Below are 20,375 nucleotides of genomic sequence, written 5' to 3' on the forward strand. Positions count from 1 at the left end.
AATGTACTGGCCCTATGGGCATTGTGGGGGGAGGGCGGGCGCGGTGGGGGGGTGGGGGGGTGGGCAACTGTATCAAAGAAATGCATGGATGGGAATAAGGCATATCAGATTTGTTCTGAATATTGATGTTTAAATCAGAGCACAGTCATGGATGTGTACCCACAACAAATACCATAAAAACTTCAGATAATCTTCTGCAATGCTGATATTTTACAACAATGGATTAGCATAGTGGGTAATATCCGTTGGCAGTAACACTGTAGGTTTGGTGCAAGGCTGCATTTACTGTTTTATCTGGTCACTACCATTGTCATTGAATGCCATGTGGATTGAAAAATGTGCAAGCAACTTTCCAATGCCTGTTACATGGAGTGCTAAGAGTTCTGAAACGAAGGCAGTGCAGATTATACTAGAGTGATATTATAATGTTTTCCAAGAACATATAGTATGCTTAGAAGACATGTTTAGTCAATCATGTCAAGTACAGCTAACAATGAGTTTGGAGTAATGTAATTTTGTCCTAAAGGAAGTTTGTTATTTATGACTTATTATTGACCAAGATGGTGAGCATATAGATCCCCCAACTATTAGTGAAACACATGCAGAATTTTCTACTCCTTACATGTAAAAAAGCTAGAGTTCTTTTTAGATTTGGCTAATTATTGCTGAAAAGTTTTTCTATGGTCTGCAGAAGTAGTGAGGCTCCTCACACTTCTTCTGAAAAAGGGGATGAAGTTTACTGGGAACAAGACTGCAAAAAAATCTTTGTGCAGTAGAAGTTCTTACTGATGACTGGTCCTGTCCTACTTTTTCTGGATCAGTTCATATTGTCATGCAAGGCTATAAACCATGCTTAGGGATATGTATTAACTCAGAAGAAGACAGAGCAGGGTACCCAACAACCTGTGCTCCAGGCAGGTAAACAAGGCAGAGAAGCATTATTCCACCACAGAAAAAGACATGCTCAGCCTGATTTATGGTATCACAAATTTCTACTGTTGCTTGCACAGCAAGTACTTCAAAATAGAAACAGGTTACACAACATTAAAATGGCTTGTGGGTTTGGGTTGTTTGGGGGAGGAGACCAAACAGCAAGGTCATCGGTCTCATCGCATTAGGAAAGGATGGGTAAAGAAGTCGGCCATGCCCTTTCGAAGGAACCATCCCAGCATTTGCCTGGAGCAATTTAGGGAAATCACGGAAAACCTAAATCAGGATGGCCAGACACGGGATTGAACCGTCGTCCGCCTGTATGCAAGTCCAGTGTGCTAACCACTGTGCCACCTCACTCAGTAAAATGGCTTGTGGCCTGAAGGATCTGACTAGTCACTTAACCAATTGGGTGTTACAGCTTAGTGAATTTTACTTTGAAGTTATACAGCATCCTGGAAAAAATCACAGTAATGCCAACAACCTTGGTTGGAAAGTGCATGCAATACAGGGTGTTGCAGATTTTGCAGAAAATGGCGCAAGCGATTTGTAATGTAAATGCAGCTCTGGGCTGATGATGGGATACTGTGTAAATAAACCAAATGTGGATAACATATGGCAGTACCAGCAAGTTTAAGTGATGAAGTATTGAGGCAGGCTTATGATTCCATTTCTTGGAAGGGAATGGATAAAGTTGAACTATGAGATGTGTCTCAGAGTACTACTGATGGTGGACCTGCAAATTCTGTTCCTCAGTGACAACAGGATACTGGACAAGCAAACAGAGCATGGATGACATATAGCCATACCAGGAAGTTTATTTGATGCAGTACTGAGGGAGGCACACACTTCTATCTTGGAAGGGCATGGAGGATGATGAACTACAAGATGTGTTACAGAGAACTATTGGCGGTGGACAAGCAAATGGGTCATGGAGCAGAACACAAAGATCTGTGCCCTCTGTGCACAAAGAGTGGAAGTTAGCCATCAGGAAGCAGAAATTCAGAATTTACTGGAGGCCAGACAATCATTCCAAATCATTAGTATGGATATTCTTGTGACCTCTGTCCAACACCAGCAGAAAATTTGTACACTTTAACCTTGATTGATCACTTCTCACACTATGTACTTGTGATTGCAGTACCAAATCAACAGAGATATCTCATGCAATTGTCAACCAATGGATATTGATGTCTGGAACACCAGAAAGCATGATAATCAATCAAGGTAGTAATTTATATCTGAATTTATGGAGCAACTATGCTGGCTGCTAGAACTTGGAAGTTACTGATAAATGCACCATATCCACAAGCTAATGAAAGAACAGAGTAAGTGCACAGGACCATAGGTAAAATGGTGAGCTACTACTTGAACAGTCACCTTAGCAATTTGGACAATTTGACACCATAGTAATTCCAGAATTTCTCATTCTGGAAACATCCCCTAGGCAGTGGCTAAGCCATGTCTCCACAATATCCTTTCTTTCAGAAGTGCTAGTACTGCAAGGTTCGAAGGAGAGCTTCTGAAAAGTTTGGAAAGTAGGAGACGCCTATGTCAGCAGTTTCTTCAAAGGGAAGGAAGTGGTATGAGGTAAAGGTAAAAATGAGACCCAGGAAACCAAAGAAATTCAACCTGCAGGCTTGCACTAATGATGTCAACATTTACAGAGAAACAGCATAATAATTGGAAAATCCCAAGGGTGTCACCATAACCATTTATTAGTATGACCAGTATAAATATGGAGGTTAAGATTTGATAAGAAGAATGTTGGGTATGAACTGTGTGTGAAGTAAACAGCCTTCATACAGGTAGTTACAGGTTTAACACCAGCATGGAATTTGGAGGGAAAGATTCTTCAAAGAGGGAAAGAATGTAGCGATGCTGTTGGTGTAAGCACTCGATGTGATAATCAGTTTGCCTGCAGCAATCAGATGGGTTGGCATTTTCCCACCACATCCACCTTGGTATATTGGTACAAGCACTGAGTCAGCAGCCAGCAGTGTTACCAAAATCCAGGACACTTCTTCACTGTTGTGACAGAGGAGTTACATAATGCCTGGTGCACCCAATCATGATGCATATAAACACTGGCCATAAAGCCAGGAAGAGATATTGAATTTCTGGCTGATGTGGAGCACACTACTGCTGTGTGACACAGAGAAGCATTGTAACTTTACTACCACGTGCAGGAGCAGTTGTCATCATCTGCTATCCTACAGGACTACCTACCTTATGGTCCAGCATCAGCTGCAGTGGACTGAGGACTGAACAAGGTCCCTTCTAGCCATTGAGCTGCTGAGTATAACTGTCTCCAGGAACTACAAGGCAGATGGCAGGGCTGGCATTTGCTCCCCAGATGCCATCACTTCCATCACCTGCTGTTGCAAGGTTAGGACACCAACATGTCCTGGTCTCACTATAGCCATGCCAGTATGCACTGTGTGACAACAGATTAAGAGAACCAACTGGGCTGAATTTACGTAGATTCAGGGATAGTAAATAAATTTGTAATTGAATTCTGTAAAAGTTAGAATCAGTTTCAAAGACTGACAGAAGTGTAAAAGTGACAGATACTGTGCACAACAACAAGCGTACCATGGACAACATGAGTGGGTTGATATGGTACTCTGTTATTCATAAGTGATTATATAAAGAAAAAAATTGGTAAATGTGATGAAAGATTACCTGAATTCTGAGTAATAAAGTTGTGTACTACTTCTCCTGAATCTCTGAATTCAGACCAGTAGAGTGAGAATGAAAAGTATATGTACTAATCTGTTCTCTCACAGTGCTTTTCCATCAGTAATGATTAGCATTGATACTTGTTCCAGGGTATGTTTCATGTTCACACATCTCCGTTCTGTGAATGGTGATATGAGGGTCTGATCCAGCCTTCCTTCTACCTGAGGATCAACCCTGTTCCTGACCATCACAACCATTCCACACACAGCAGCAAGAGGGTTGTCCTCTGTCTCTCCCCACACCTGCCCTGCACCTTCCACCAGACATTGTGCTGATGTTGCTACCAAGATATCTTCACATTTGTTTATACCTGACTCCACCAATGCAAGAACATATTATATAAAGACACTTTCAGATCTGTCAGTTAAAAATTTAAATAGTTTTTGTAAATTGCTGGGTGGAACATAAGGTTAAATTAGCCTTGTTCCAGAATTTCCATTGTGTCCCTTAGGAACCCACGCCTGAATGGGAAGGCTATTCTGATCGGAAGTCCATGGCCACATGAGCTGCTTACAGAGTTACTTAAACAATTATTGTCCAATTATTTAACTTTATGATCAGTGATAAGTGATTATGAAAGCTACTCTGATTACATAAGTAGCAAAAGTTGTCAACCGCCACAAGCACATCCCATTCAGTAATATTGTAGTAAAACAGGAGAGTCATTTTTTTATTGTAATTTTGGCTCCAAATTGTCTAAAGAAAGAATAAGAGTTTTGCATACATTGGTACACCATAACTGCCAGAACCTGTAGCAGTTCCACTGCCAGCTAGAATGGCCTACCATGCGAGGTCACTCTGTTCCTGGGCTGCACTTTGTGTGGCAGTTGCAGGTGACTATACAACACATACAAACTGCCTGATGGAAATGGCCATAGGATCTCCACTGCAGACTGAATCTAATAACTCAACTGTTCTCAAGCTGAATGTGAGACTGGATTTTCTCTTTCTTATCAACCAGTGAACATTGCACCACTAAAAGTCAATTATGAATTACACTGCCTTGAGATGTGTACATATTTTTGAACTTCTTTTCTCATTGTGTTAAACCTTTAACATAAGATTATCTATCCTAATAAGTTACAAAAGCATTTTAAATTTGATCAGCAATTATATGGAATACTGAAAATCATGTTTTTGTTTCTCCTGGAAGCTGTTAGATAGGCAACTTGCACCTAGAATCAAGTGAATGTTTCAGTTGTTTAGTAATATAGTTAACCTAATGAATAACATCAAAACCTCCGTGAGGCAGTTTACTGATAATACTGATGTACATGCAATTGTGAAAAATGGTGGTGATATGCAGGTAGACATGCAATGTATTAATTACTTGCAGAGGGACTCGCAATTGCCCCTTCACAGAAATGAATGAAACACTTGCACCTAAATAGGCAGAAAGTTACACTGGAAACAATAACAACAACAATAGAAGCACATGACAGAACTGACCAAATGTGGAATTAAAAAAAAAAGAAAACAAAACAAACAAACACTGTTCGAACAGGCTTTGGAGGCCCAATGGTACCGACTGGCCGTTGTGTCGTCCTCAGCCCTTAGGCACCACCAGACGCAGATACGGAAAGGATTGTGGTCAGCACACTGCTCTCCTACCTATTGTCAGTTTTTGTGACTGGTGCTGCTGTTTCTCATTCAAGTAGTTCCTCAATTGACACAAAATGTGGAATGATTACATCAAACTAGTTGAAGGAAAATCTGTCCCAGATAGGCACAACAAAAAGACTGTCACAAATACAGCTTTTGGCCAGTAAGGCCTTCATCAAATTTAGATGACAAACACATACATACATACTCATACAAATGCAACCCACACACAAGTGACTGCAGTCTCTACACATAGCTGCCCTACCATCTTTGCACACATCCCTGTGTGCTTCCCAACAGCATGTCACTGTCTGCCACTCCTACCCTATTAACCCTCCCCCCTCCCTGCCACAGTCTCCTCCTTACCCCCACCCAGTCACCACTCCCATCATGCACTGGTGCTGTTGCTCGCAGTGTGGTCTCAGTTGCCTGAGACTGCAGTCATATGTGTGTGAGGTTAATTTGCATAAGTGTGTATGTGTGTGTTTGTCATCTAATTTTGATGAAGGCCTTACTGGCCAAAAGTTATATTTGTCACAATCTTTTTGTTGTGCCTATCTGCAACTCAGAATCTCTGCTATATGGAGAGTAGCAACTTTCATTTTCACAATATTGTTACATTTCATCTTGGATTTTCCATTGTTTGATTTGTTTAGGAAAAGTTTGGGAAATTGAGATTCTATAGGAAAATTTTATAGTTCACCCATGTGAGAGGTAGATTACCATGCTCTTGTTTGACTATACCTGAGTACTATTAATCAGTATGGGATGCTTATCACACAGGATTAATAGAAGAGATGGATAAGTAGCAGATTTCATCACTGGTTAGTTTTGTAAATCTGAAAGATACTTACACATTCCACTGGTGTACACTATGGTAGAGGCAGTATGCAGCATGGAAACTGTTTCAGTTAAAGTTCTTAGAGTACTTATTCTGTAAGGTCAGACAGCACATTACCTCCTTCCACACCCATCTTGCAAAAGACCATGACTGGAAAATTAAGCAAATTCTAACTCAAACAGAGGTGTGGACCTAAGGGACCCTCTGCTCCATGTTACGAGGTGACTTAGAGAGAGAAGGGCAGAAAGGGTAGAGAATATGGAAAAAGGTAAGTACAGTGTACGAGTCTTACAGAAAACGGCAGGGAAGAAATTGAATAATCCAAGGCCTTCACCTGGCCTATCCACATAACAAGCATGGTCTGCAAATTGTCCATGCTCCAGCTTTGAAGCAGGCAGACCCAGATGACAACATTATGATAGACATGGTGTATCAACCATAACAAGCTAGATTGTTTTCAAAACATGCTGATCTGTTTTGAAGAGGAATGCTAGCTGGCACCATGGAAACATGTGGCATCAGCTTCGTCATGAAGCATGCCAGACTCCAGATAAGCAGCGCACACATCCTGGTCAACACCGCCACAATTGGATTAATGCTTATAAACATGCAGACATATTTTTGGTGGAAAATGCTCATGTCTGTTCAATACATTTTACTGATTCAGATTATGAAAGAGATTTGAAATGTGACTGTTGAATATTCTTTAGAAATGCAAGCTGAAGACTCATGCTGTTCCAACTCTAAACCTTTCATTGCCCAGTGATGTTTAGGATGTAGGAATGAGGCTAATAAGGAGAGAAATATTTGGGAACAAACCGAAGTTGCTGTTGAAGAGATTTTACAGGTAAATATATTGTCAACTAATGAAGAAATTATTACCAGACAAAACGTTAACCATGAAAACAAACACTTCTGTGAATGCAACAACGCATGCTTATGCTACTAATTAGAAATTATGGAAATGGAGATAAAAGACTTTATGCAGAAGAATGAAGATTTACAGGAATATCTCTTTCAGTGTAGTTCTGACTTACTGAAATTAAAACATGCTCAAAAAGTGATTCAGGGCTCTTAATTTGACTGTCAACAGGAAGCAGTTATGAAAGGACAGAGTACTACTGATCATCTGAAGATGTTGCAAAGGTTGCAACTTTAGGTTGCCTATCATACAAAGCGTTATCTTTTGTCAGGGATGTATTGAAATATCCTCTTCCTAGTGCAGTCACTATTAAAAGAAGACTCAGGCAGTATTGCATTCCATCAGGTTTTACTGATTTCAGCCTTGGTGTCATGAAACTCAATCAAAGTTATTAACAACATTTGAAAAAGACATAATTCTTAGCTTTGAAGAAATGAACATAAACAGTGAAATATCTTTTGACCAGGTAGAGGAGATTATCAGAGGACCTCACAACAATGCTCAAGTTATGGTCATCAGAAGTTTCATTATTTTAACTTTGGCACAGCCATTTCTAACAACTTGCTGACTGAAATGATTCAAGTAACAAAAAATGTTGAATTTAATGTGAGAGCATTTGTGTGTGATATGGGCCATCAAACAGAAAACTTATAGGGCATCTACAGGTTACATCTGATAACTCAGGATTCAAAAATCCATCAAATCACAGGAAAGTATGTGTCTTTTGTGATGTGCATCATGCCTTAAAGCTATTATGAAACCATCTGCTTGACAAGGATTGTCAACTAAAATCCAGTAGTTTTCTCACAAAAGACTTGTCCAATAAGGAAGTTGAACTTCTAAACACTGGTGTAGATTTACAATATGCCCACAAGTAACAATGAACCACTTGCCTGTTGCTGGTATGAAAGGCAAACTGTAAGGAAAGCAGCTGAGCTGTTTTCTCTTCCTGTAGGACAAGCCATTTGCCACAGCCTTCCTGACTTCAATTATGTTTATGAGGCTACAAAAGTCATAAACAATGGATGTGGTGTACTGAACCCAAGATAAAAATTAAAAAATGCAAAAGGAAATTATTTTCCAAAAAAATACTTTTGAAGAACTATATGATCTGATTTTCACAATTAGGGCAATTAGATGAAAAAAAAAATGAAAAAAAAGAAAGAAGAAGAAGAGAAGAAGATCAGCTTACAAGTGATTGGTGTATTTGTTCTGTACCAAAGGTTAATGAGAAAACAGAAAGGAGCAAACTCAAAAAATAAAATAAAAGAAACCTAATGGCGACTTGCTTCCTTCTCAGAAAAGGTTTTTAATGTCTATGGCAAAAGAGTTAACACTGAAAGGCCATTGATACATCATGTCTTCAAGATGCAATCAAGATATGAATGAGAGCTACTTTTACAAAGTAAGAGGACTAGGGAGATTCTATGACCATCCTTTGCCTACTGTCTCCCAAAGAATTATGTCTTTGATTTCAATTCATAATGTGAGCAAAATCCTATTGGATATTACATGCAAGAATGAGAAAGAATTTGACACCTTAAGTGTCGATATGCTGTCAGAAACTTGAGATACGACTGCAGGACCATCATCTTCTGACAAGCAAGACTTATTATCTGCAGGGAAGTTGAAGAGAGTGTTCCAAAGGTGGAAAATTTTTTAACTGTACCAAGGAGAAAATGTTAAAGATTTGCATGAAACTGTTGAGTTGTTAGAGATGATTGCAGGATATCTTGCTTATAGAGTTAAATGCAGACACTCTGAATTAGCACAATTGTATGGTAAACTATCTGATCATGTAGATGTTTCAGGAAAGAACTGGGTTCAACCAATTTCAAGAGGGTCTTTAATGAAGCCAAGTGAAAGTTTTAAGTGCTTTGATTTGAAAATGGAAAAAAGTATTTCGCCAATTCCATGGCTATTTCATTGATTGTCACCCAAAAGTTTCTGCAAGATTAAAGGACATTATAAATGAGAAGTATCCAGGTAAACTAGACTTTGCTGCATAAAAATAAGATTTGCTATGGTAGTAAACAATCAGAGAGTAAACAATGACAAAAACTGAAAAAGATGAAGAAGCTGTAATATAACTTCCCATAAAAGAAAACTTAGTAATACAGTTAAATAGTTTAAAATGACGTTACAGGTTTTTTTTCCATCAACAGATCTTTGTTGTCTAAGACTGTGTGAGCCTTTTTCCCCCAGAAAAACAAAATCATGGCCCTTTGAGATGCTAAAACAGGTTGATGTCCTTCATAGGCTGAGAGCACATCTCAATATCAGAGGAAATGACACAAAATACTCGTATATACAGAGTTTTTTGGTGCTGTGGTACATATGTAAACTCAAATATCACGAAAGCTGACAAAGTTTTATAACTAATAAAGAGCATGTCAGAGGACATCTGGAATTTTGAGGCAGTCCAAAAGAAAAGACTACTCTAAAAGATATTCAACAGAATGGCATGGTGATGGAAGACCATAAGGACCTCACATTGCCATATTGCCACTATGGCAGATAGTAAGTGAATGTTGGACCTACGTTGCCAGAAGAAGTAACCGGATGGATTGTTGCCCTCAACCATGAGTACATAGTATTGCTAATCCAAGAACATCTACCATTCACACCAATTGATACAAGGAGACAAAACTTGAGAAATGAAGTCAGAAACCACACATTTATGCTGCATGTGTTGAACTACATGCAAGGCTCTTCAAGACAAGTACAACTGACTTCCTAGCCAATTTGATCACCATACAGAAAAACAGACATTTGGAGACCAGTAAGTTTCCACTGGAAATTCAATGGGCATGTCTAAATTACGGTAAAGAAAGGAGAGTGTTCAATGACTATTATGCTGTAAAACTGATTGCCCAATAACTGCATTGCACTCTGTCTGACTCACACAGTAATCCTCCCCATATTTAGAAAGAACTCTGGAGGGGTATCAATCAATGGACCCATTACATAATCAACATGTTTCACATGCTTTTCTTTATCCACAGCAATGAGGCTAAAACAATACTGGATACTTTGATTCCATTTCAACCTGACAGTGATGAGGTTGAATGCATCAAACAACTCAGCAACGGAACTGCAGAATCACAACAGCTAGCATGTATACAGACTTAGGATGTCCAGGATAATGACTGTAAATTTTATAACGGCAAACACCAACCTGCTTAGTTACAATGCAGGCAGCCATGTATGGAGTTTTACATCTTGTAAAAGGTTAGGCCATCATAATAATTATTAGCATAATGCTTTGGTCCACACTCATTATTATGTCACTTGGCAGACCTCAGATACAAAGACAAGGATGCAAATCCCATATGAAGGAGAGAAAAGCACAGAGGCAATGTCCATGTACTTCGGATGACACACTTTCACAGTTCTGAGGTACAGATTGACAATAAGTGCTTCTGATGCAAGGAACATGATGAGTTGCCTGATTAAGTCCATACCCCGATAGAAGTAACTATATTGTAATGTCACATAGATCATGAGGAAGTGACAGCACAACCAGAACACAAGACTGCACCTCCACCACCTTATGAAGGACCACAGACTAGACCTGTATCCAGGAAGCTACAGGCCACTATGAAACAGTAGGTCACTGTTTTGCAAGAAAGGGGAGCAAGACCACATGCTGTGGTGTATGGTTACAGTTAAAGGCTGACAGGATGCAGATAACTGGCTTAATTCCCACCAGCAACAACTGTTTATCTTCTGACATTTGATATTTCTGGAAAGTTCTGGGGCTTGATTACAGAATAATGTAACTGTACATTTTTTGTACCACATTTACCTTATTACAAGATTTTTGCCTTGTCCTCCAAAAACCATCACTTGAGTCTGAACCAAAGTCAATATTTTACTTGGCTATGAAAAATTAATGATTTATGAAGAGGGTTGCAAAAGATACATTTGGTAGCTGTTCACACATTATAATTCCAGTGGAAAAAGTTGCCAGCTTTTGATCAGCTTTATAAGAAGATGGTGACATTCACATTAAACTGACTGCAGTTGTTATCAGAAGAATCAATTACAATGGAAAGACTCATTTGGAGATAACACCAACAAACATCACTGTAGTTCGTGTTATGTTGGAAGGCGGCCCTATTTTCAGCCATTCTGCACATCCGCCATCATTGACTGCTAGCAGCCAATAATATTCATTCTCTTTCTGAGCGGCTAGCTATGAGTTACAAACTAGACTGCAAGAATCTCTTTCCCACATGCTGTGTTGTTGTCATATTTTGCAACAGTGCAGTTTCACTCACAGAGTGACCGAATTATTGATTCAGATATCGATGTTACTTTCTTGTAGCAGTATAGCAGTGCATGTGTATCTGTAAATGTTTTATTGTGATTTACAAATGAAAATGTTATGTGACTGCAATAAATGTAAAGTTTCTCACAAGTAACTTTAATCAAACTGCATGTCTACGGAGTATTGTCTTATTTGTGCCACTGAAATCATGATTGCCTGTCAGAAAGGTCACTGTATGTAGTAATCAATGGAAAATCATTCAGTAAAACAGAAGTGATATCTTGTGTTTGCAAGGAAGTGTTATAGGCACTCCTCTGTTCCTGATTTAATAAATGATTTAGGAGACATTCTGCGCAGCCCTCTTACACTGTTTTCAGATGATGATGTGATTTACTGTCTTATAAAGTCATCAGAAATTAAAACAAATTACAAAACAACTTAGACAAGATATCTGTATGGTGAGAAAAGTGGCAATTGACTCTAAATAATGAGAAGTGTGAGGTCATCTACAGGAGTACTAAAAGGAATCCATGAAATTTGGTTTAAAGGACAAAATACATGAATCTAAAGACTGTAATTTGACCTAAGTACATAGGGATTATTGTTTTGAATAACTTAGAATGCAACTATAGAGTATACTGTTGTGTGGAAAGCAAACCAGAGACTGTGATTTATTGGTAGAATGCTTTATAAAATGCAGCAGGTCTACTAAAGAGACTACCTATACTGCGTTTTTCTGCCCGCTTCTGGAGTATTGATGTGAAGCGTGGGATCCACAGCAGATAGTATTGATCAAAATAGTTCAAAGAAGGGCAGCTCTATTTGTATTTTCATTAAATAGGGAAGAACCTGCCATGGATATGATAAGCAAATTGGAGGAGCAATCATCAAAACAAAGGTGTTTTTCATTATGGAAGGATTTTCTCATAAAATTTCAGTCACCAACTTTCTCCTCTGAGTGTAAAATACTTTGTTGGTGACCACCTAGATAGGGAGAAATTAGAGCTTGCACAGAAAGATTAAAGTGTTTGTGTTTCCTGCGAGCTGTTCGAGAGGGAAACAGTGGGAAATAGCTTGAAGGTGGTTCTATGAATGCTCTGCCAGGCACTTAATTGTGAATTGCAGAGTAATCATGTAGATGCAGATGTAGATGCTTCACAAGCATTCGAGGAGATTTATGTCCCACATTTATAGCCTCTTCAAATGTGAATCTGAAAGTGATACTTCCATTTTTGATGTATTGAAGACTCAAGAATGAACTGCAGAAGCTGTGTCAGCAAGATAACTGTATAGAAAATAGTAAACAAAAATATTGGAGCTATAGAAACATCAGGACATTTTTTTTTTGTGTTGCCTGAAAATCAATGAAATCACAAGAAACCTGTAACATGAATAGATGGTTGATTTTGACAACTATGTTTTTAAGCACTCCATGTTTGACATGTATAGAAGAAGAGAATATCCAACATCTCAAAAATTTGTTACAATTATGCCTGAGTTAATTGGCTTCAAAGGCAGCACTTCGTCAAACAAAAAATTTTAAAATATATTGGTTTCAAATATGTTGCAAGAAGTGATATATAATCAGCATGAACCATGTACATTATAAAGATGCACATTACAAGAGGAGGAGGTAGTTCTAGAGTGTATTACCTTGATGAAACATGAGGGAACAAGAATCATTCCAAGAATAACTGCTGGAAAATGAGTGACAATACTAGCAGTTTCAAAGTTCCCATAGGAAAAGATTCTCGGATACTTATTCTGCATGCTGTCTCTTCTTCTGGTTTGACTCCTGAGGGTAAACTTGGATTTAGGTGTAAGAAAATCAGCAGTGACTACCATTCAGAAACGAATGCTGTCACTCTAAAGAAGTGATTCACTGAACAATTCTTGCCATACCCAAGAATAATTACTGTGCCAGTTATAATTCAGCTGTTACAGAGAAATGACAAAGTATGAGCACCAAGGAAGAGGATATTGTCCTCTGGCTGAAAAATAAAAGTATTCTGGACAATGTAATCCAGACTCATGCTGAACTCTTGCAGCTCTTTAATTTATAAGTCGTGTGACAGAATATACAAATTTGACTTTCTTGCATGTTAATGTGGTCACACAGTTTTGCATTTACCTGCATATTACTGTCGGTATAATCCAACATAATTAATTTGTGACATGTTATAAGTTATATGGGGAAGAAAACAAAACATTTAAGATAGCAGAGACTGAAAGGCTTGTGCTTGAAGCAATAGACAGTACCCTCCTTCAGTGTGTGCATGGCACACTGTGTGTGTCACACTGAAAAGTTTCAGAAATAAGACTTTCACAGGGAGTTGGAGATGGATAAAAGCATTTAACCTACCATCCTAAATTTACAATCAGATGGTTTGGACACAGACTCAGATAGCAGATTGTATTATGATGTAGATACTGAAACAAAGTAAAGCAATGATTTTTCTTGGTTTTAAAGACTCATAGTTTAAAAATGTTTTTGTCAACATATCAATTGGATACACTATGCATGAAAACTTCCTAGCTTTTATTGATTACGAATACTTAGCCTGTGAAATATTCAGACTATTATGTTCAACACAATGCCCAAGGAGAAATTAAGCTTTTACCAACCTGTTGTACTATTCGCGAGAATGCAGCTGGATAAATTCGTCAAAAACTCCAGTATTTTGACATGTAAACTGGTGTCATTTTCATGGTATGACTGGAAAACGCCTTAAAATGAAAGGGAGAGCTACCTGTCGAGATATCGGTGGTTTACGATATTATCAGTGTTCCACTGAGTTATTCACAGAACATGGTTAATTGTTAGCTTGTTCAATGGATCATAAATGCATTCTCCCATTATAATGTTGAACGAGTTAGTTTAAACTCATAATGCCTGTTGACATCGAAAATTGTGATAACACACTGACCATTTTTATGACAGTCTTTTGCACTGCTGTTTGCTACCAGTAATTCTTTTTTATGCCTTGATTTACTTCAAACTACTGTGAAACACACCCACATAGGTGCATTATACACATTTAAAACATTATATGGAGTAGAAGCAGCTGTCAAACAAATATAATGATTTTGGTTTGAGTTTAAAGTTTATTTTGCTATGTATTACATTTTTATTTATAATATAGTCCAAATCACAATAAGTAGCAATTATTTTTGATGATCTTGTCATCAGACTATTTTGCTTTGAGAAAAATTGTATATGACATCTTCACAAAGCTGTATCAGCAGTTCTGGCCTTCTAACATCACACAGACAATTGCTGTAGAGCAGTGGACACAACCTCAAGACTCATAAAAGTAAGATTTCTCTCGTGTAGATGAATGATCGAAATCGGCTTTAAAATTTATCATTACCTCATAGATTTGAACATATAATACGAAGTACTGAAGGCAAATGAGCCTGATTGGTGTCCGCAGAAACACAGTTTGGCAACACGAACTTCATTTGCCTGCTCTCTGCTGCCATGCATGCAGAAACCTCGTCCCCTCCACAGTCCCTATCACTCTGCCCCTCTATGCGGAAGTGCCGTCCTACATGAAGTGGGTTATAGTTCACAGGACATGTCAAAGTTTGAGAATTGGACTGAATTGTGATTGTCATCTTTCATTTATGTATTACTTGCTGTTGTTACATATGACCTGCACCCTGGAAGATATTGCCATCTATGATTCACTGTTGCTGAAGCTCAGCTTGGCTGATTACTATAATGAGTGTGAGGAGGGGAATTTTGAGTGGGGGCCAAATTTTATTGTGCTGCCAACTACGGAAATCTAAACTGCGTAATTTGGATTTTTATGAACATGTTTCACGTTTAAACTGCATTTTCTGTGAATCAATTTGTTCTCATAATCAAATTGACTTTAAAATTGGACAAACAATCAACAAAAGCATATGCAGCAATGTTGTCAATGCTCACCGTGAGGTATGACGGGAGCAATATGGGGTGTCAGCTGCTGGTTCTACACAACTGATGAGAAAACAGCACACAGGCTGTACATTTGGAAGCAAAGGACGTTGTAACGTTCAGTGCAGAAATGAAATCTGCTATGTGTTCAGAATAAAAAAAAAGAAATCACAACATATTCAGAAGAAACACCCAAATATTTGTGACAAAGATGATATAAGTTTCACAGAAGTCCTGTTATGATAATGATGATGATGATGATGATGAATAATAGTGGTACTACAGACAACAGACTAACTAAACAAAAAAGACAGTGAAGATAAAAATTAATGTAAACAAATTCTTTTTGTTTATTTTATTTCTCCATGTTGTTGTTGTTGTGGTCTTCAGTCCTGAGACTGGTTTGATGCAGCTCTCCATGCTACTCTACCCTGTGCAAGCTTCTTCATCTCCCAGTACCTACTGCAACCTACATCCTTCTGAATCTGCTTAGTGTATTCATCTCTTGGTCTCCCTCTATGATTTTTACCCTCCACGCTGCCCTCCAATGCTAAATTTGTGATCCCTTGATGCCTCAAAACATGTCCTACCAACCGATCCTTTCTTCTAGTCAAGTTATGCCACAAACTTCTATTCTCCCCAATCCTATTCAATACCTCCTGATTAGATACGTGATCTACCCACCTTATCTTCAGCATTCTTCTGTAGCACCACATTTCGAAAGCTTCTATTCTCTTCTTGTCCATACTAGTTATCGTCCATGTTTCACTTCCATACATGGCTACACTCCATACAAATACTTTCAGAAACGACTTCCTGACACTTAAATCTATACTCGATGTTAACAAATTTCTCTTCTTCAGAAACGATTTCCTTGCCATTGCCAATCTACATTTTATATCCTCTCTACTTTGACCATCATCAGTTATTTTACTCCCTAAATAGCAAAACTCCTTTACTACTTTAAGTGTCTCATTTCCTAATCTAATTCCCTCAGCATCACCCGATTTAATATGACTACATTCCATTATCCTCGTTTTGCTTTTGTTGATGTTCATCTTATATCCTCCTTTCAAGACACTGTCCATTCCGTTCAACTGCTCTTACAAGTCCTTTGCTGTCTCTGACAGAATTACAATGTCATCGGCGAACCTCAAAGTTTTTACTTCTCCATGAATTTTAATACCTACTCCGAATTTTTCTTTTGTTTCCTTTACTGCTTGCTCAATATACAGATTGAATAACATCGGGGAGAGGCTACAACCCTGTCTCACTCCTTTCCCAACCACTGCTTCCCTCTCATGCCCCTCGACTCTTACAACTGCCATCTGGTTTCTGTACAAATTGTAAATAGCCTTTCGCTCCCTGTATTTTACCCCTACCACCTTCAGAATGTGAAAGAGAGTATTCCAGTCAACATTGTCAAAAGCTTTCTCTAAGTCTACAAATGCTAGAAACGTAGGTTTGCCTTTTCTTAATCTTTCTTCTAAGATAAGTAGTAAGGTTAGTATTGCCTCACGTGTTCCAACATTTCTACGGAATCCAAACTGATCTTCCCCGAGGTCCGCTTCTACCAGTTTTTCCATTTGTCTGTAAAGAATTCGCATTAGTATTTTGCAGCTGTGACTTGTCAAACTGATAGTTCGGTAATTTTCACATCTGTCAACACCTGCTTTCTTTGGGATTGGAATTATTATATTATTCTTGAAGTCTGAGGGTATTTCGCCTGTCTCATACATCTTGCTCACCAGATGGTAGAGTTTAGTCAGGACTGGCTCTCCCAAGGCCGTCAGTAGTTCTAATGGAATGTTGTCTACTCCCGGGGCCTTGTTTCGACTCAGGTCTTTCAGTGCTCTGTCAAACTCTTCACGCAGTATTGTATCTCCCATTTCATCTTCATCTACATCCTCTTCCATTTCTATTTCTCCATATATTATCCAAATGCAGATAACTAATAAATGACATAAGTTTAGAGAAGGTGTAATGCTAACTGTTTAGGCAGATACCTAACACCAAGAAAAGTTTGTAATTTCGACTAGTCAGAATATGTTAAAAAATAAATTGTCTTCAAGTTGTCTGTTATGAAAAGGGGGAAGGGGGGATCTTATATTCAGGGTCATCTTATACTTGGGCAAATACAGCATGTGTAAATTGAAGCACTCTATGCTATGGCAGACAGCACTTTTGGGCATTTGGTAATTGATTCCAGGTTATTCATATCAATAGCAATGCAGATCTCTATGTGCTGGTAAGAAATTTTGCCGTAGCTTTAATACTAATTTTAACAAGCCATTACATCCACAAAGAACTGAAATCTATGGTTCCACAGAGACAATACCTAAGCTCTAGTACAGTAAGGTGATCATTCATATAGTAGTGTGGGTGGTACTTTGCAATATGCCATTAAGTTTGCATGTGTTATCCTGAAACGGATTACGTTTATGAGCAGCACAACAAGGTTTAGATTTAGTTTTCAGTGGTATTGTGGTAGAAAATGGTGAGAGCTTCCTTAGGATAGGCTCAATGACATGAATATGAACTGTTAGGATGAATAGACATGGAAGAGCTGTATAGGACCTGACTAGAATGTTTCATGGAATACAAAGTACAATTCAAGCACTGATAAGAGTAGGCATAAGTCAAGTCTAAATTGTGAAGCAACCAATGTTTATTTCACAATGTTGGCAATGAATTATATGTAATAGTACCAGCAGGAGAAATATTAACCTCAGTGTGAATGAGAATCTATCACACATACCATCATTTTGTTCAGTGGTGTGAGGTACGTGGTCAATACCATCTCAAACTATCCCTTTTCTGCTTTCATTCAATATAGCTAAAAAAGGAATGCTTAATGGATAAAATTTATCTCTGCCCTCTATTTTTCTTTGCTCCTTTTTACCAGTAGTCTTCGAATTAAAAATAATTGAAAAAGACAAAAGTCTTGGACAAACATGTTAATCACATTTATCAAAATCTATATATTATTTCTCAAGAAATTAAGTGCACTACAATGTTAGGAAGTGATAACAAAGAATATAGCCAAATATATAAAAATATAGACCGTTTTGTGCCAAAATATGTTACAAATTTATAGGAAGGGCATTAATTTGTGTACAGTGTCAAACACAATTATCATTCTATTGCCAAATTTTATACTTTTTTCAATACTAAAATCCAAAAACTGAGCTTCTATAACATTGCCTGGTGCAACAATGGTGTGATTACAAGTAAGATTTGGAGCGTAAGGATTTGGATAACCAGGTGACATAACAGTTCCCTCAATCCTGTCTGAGATTATTCCTCCACATCCATAATTCCATAAGGCCTGTAAAAATAAATGACATTAATTTATTCACCACATGAGTTATTACAGCATCTAAACATAATAACTCATAATTTATAAGCTATTAGATACACTGTTATTCAGAATAAAGCTACATGTAATTTCCAGGAACATGTGGTGTAACAATGGGTGCTTCAGTATAAATTGTTATGACACTATGACAATTTTATAAGCTGCTGTGGTTGATCTCTAGGAACACTGAATTGGCTAAATTTCATGTGATAAATAAGAAACATATATTAATTTTTTTGAACCAGTAAATTTTGGTATATCTGAAATTTGGTATATTTGGACCAATTTCAACCTCACTTAACACATACATGACTAAAAGGCATAAAATACTGTGGCAGTAAGACACATCTCTCAATTGTAATTGTGGATGCTGGATCTTAAATAAAATGTGAATTCCAACTAGTTTGGCTATGTGTTTCTTTGATAGCTGTCTGCTTACCTGTACAAATATTATCTCATAACTTAAGAGACACCAGTACACAAGGATAAATGTCAATATTGCTGCAAGCCACACATAAACATATGTACACTATTCTACCTTTGTCTTTCATCAAACTCATTACCGTTGGGCCTCTCTCTACCTAGGATTTGAGTGACCAGCCCTTCTTTTAAACCTTCCCAAATGTATTCTCTCTTTTCTACAAGGAAGTAACTGTTAGTTCAGAAAACTAGGAAATATTTCACTTTTACATTTACATGTGTCTAGTTGCAGAGCTGCATATTTTGCCTCCTGAAAGTAAGTCCTACAAGCAATTCTGTCTCATAAATTATTAACTTTTTCAAATAACTTCTCATTCTTGCATTATGTTTGTATATTTGCATTGATAGTGATAATCTGATTTATTAAAGCACTGACACACAATACCTTTAACAATCAAGCCTCAAAATTTTGCTCCAGTTGTAAAAAGTTTATTTCAGATGAACAAAAACTATCAATGTACAGAGAGTGTGACCTTTCTCAAAGAACTACAGAGGAATAGATGATATTCTCTTTGTGGATCACTAAATCAGAATAGAAACACCAACTCTGATTAGACTACAGCTGAGAATTATGAGAGAAGCCTCCCTTTATGATTTAGAAAACCTCAAGGAGCATCTTAGTGCAATTAGAGCTTAACAAAAGTTCAGTGGCAACCCAGTATGGGTAAGAAACCTTGGAGAAATGGTAGGCATGATTACAAGTTAACAGAAAGGAAAAAAAAGTGAGGGGGGGGGAGGGGGGTTCAAAAGTTATTACTAATCCTAAAAGCTTATAGAAATTGGCATATCTATGCATATGGGACAATGATTGTTACCCATTTCTGGAGAGAGACCATTTTTCATAAGATGATGATTCAAACTATCTTTTTTTTAATTTTTTAAAATTCTTGAAATATGCTTTAGGTTATTGAATATACAACCGTAACGTAGACTATAACAACAATGGATTCTTTCCATTGGGAACATGGGCAAAATTTATGTTTTGTTTGACACTTAAGTGTAAAGATAAAAGATATGGTTTGTGCTTTGTAATGGAAAAGTTAAGCTTTGTGTATTAAAAGGGACACCACAAAAATTTACAATATTGCTTTTTGAAGGAACATCACAACATAAAGATTTTGTAACATATATCTGTAAATACAGAATGTAGTTCCAAAAGGACAGGTCATTGATTTGGATAATTTTCCCACCGCTTTGCTATTTACCACAAATTTACAGACCAATGAGTTTCTTTCTGCTCCATCTTGAGCGATCACAAAGGTTTCTACAAATATGAAGGACACATCGTGATGCAAACTGCACTGA

At 37.7% G+C, this 20,375-nt stretch overlaps 1 protein-coding gene across 1 annotated transcript in view; it reads right to left on the minus strand.

Moving 5' to 3' along the window:
- LOC126204186 (cubilin-like) overlaps positions 1-20,375 on the minus strand; it is a 1,516,445-nt gene that overhangs the window by 204,538 nt on the left and 1,291,532 nt on the right. The window contains exon 55 of the mRNA XM_049938590.1: positions 18,392-18,560. Coding sequence (XP_049794547.1) covers positions 18,392-18,560 — 169 coding nt within the window. The remainder of the gene's footprint in view (positions 1-18,391; positions 18,561-20,375) is intronic.

This window comes from Schistocerca nitens, chromosome 9, assembly GCF_023898315.1.
Source record: "Schistocerca nitens isolate TAMUIC-IGC-003100 chromosome 9, iqSchNite1.1, whole genome shotgun sequence".
Taxonomy (NCBI): domain Eukaryota; kingdom Metazoa; phylum Arthropoda; class Insecta; order Orthoptera; family Acrididae; genus Schistocerca; species Schistocerca nitens.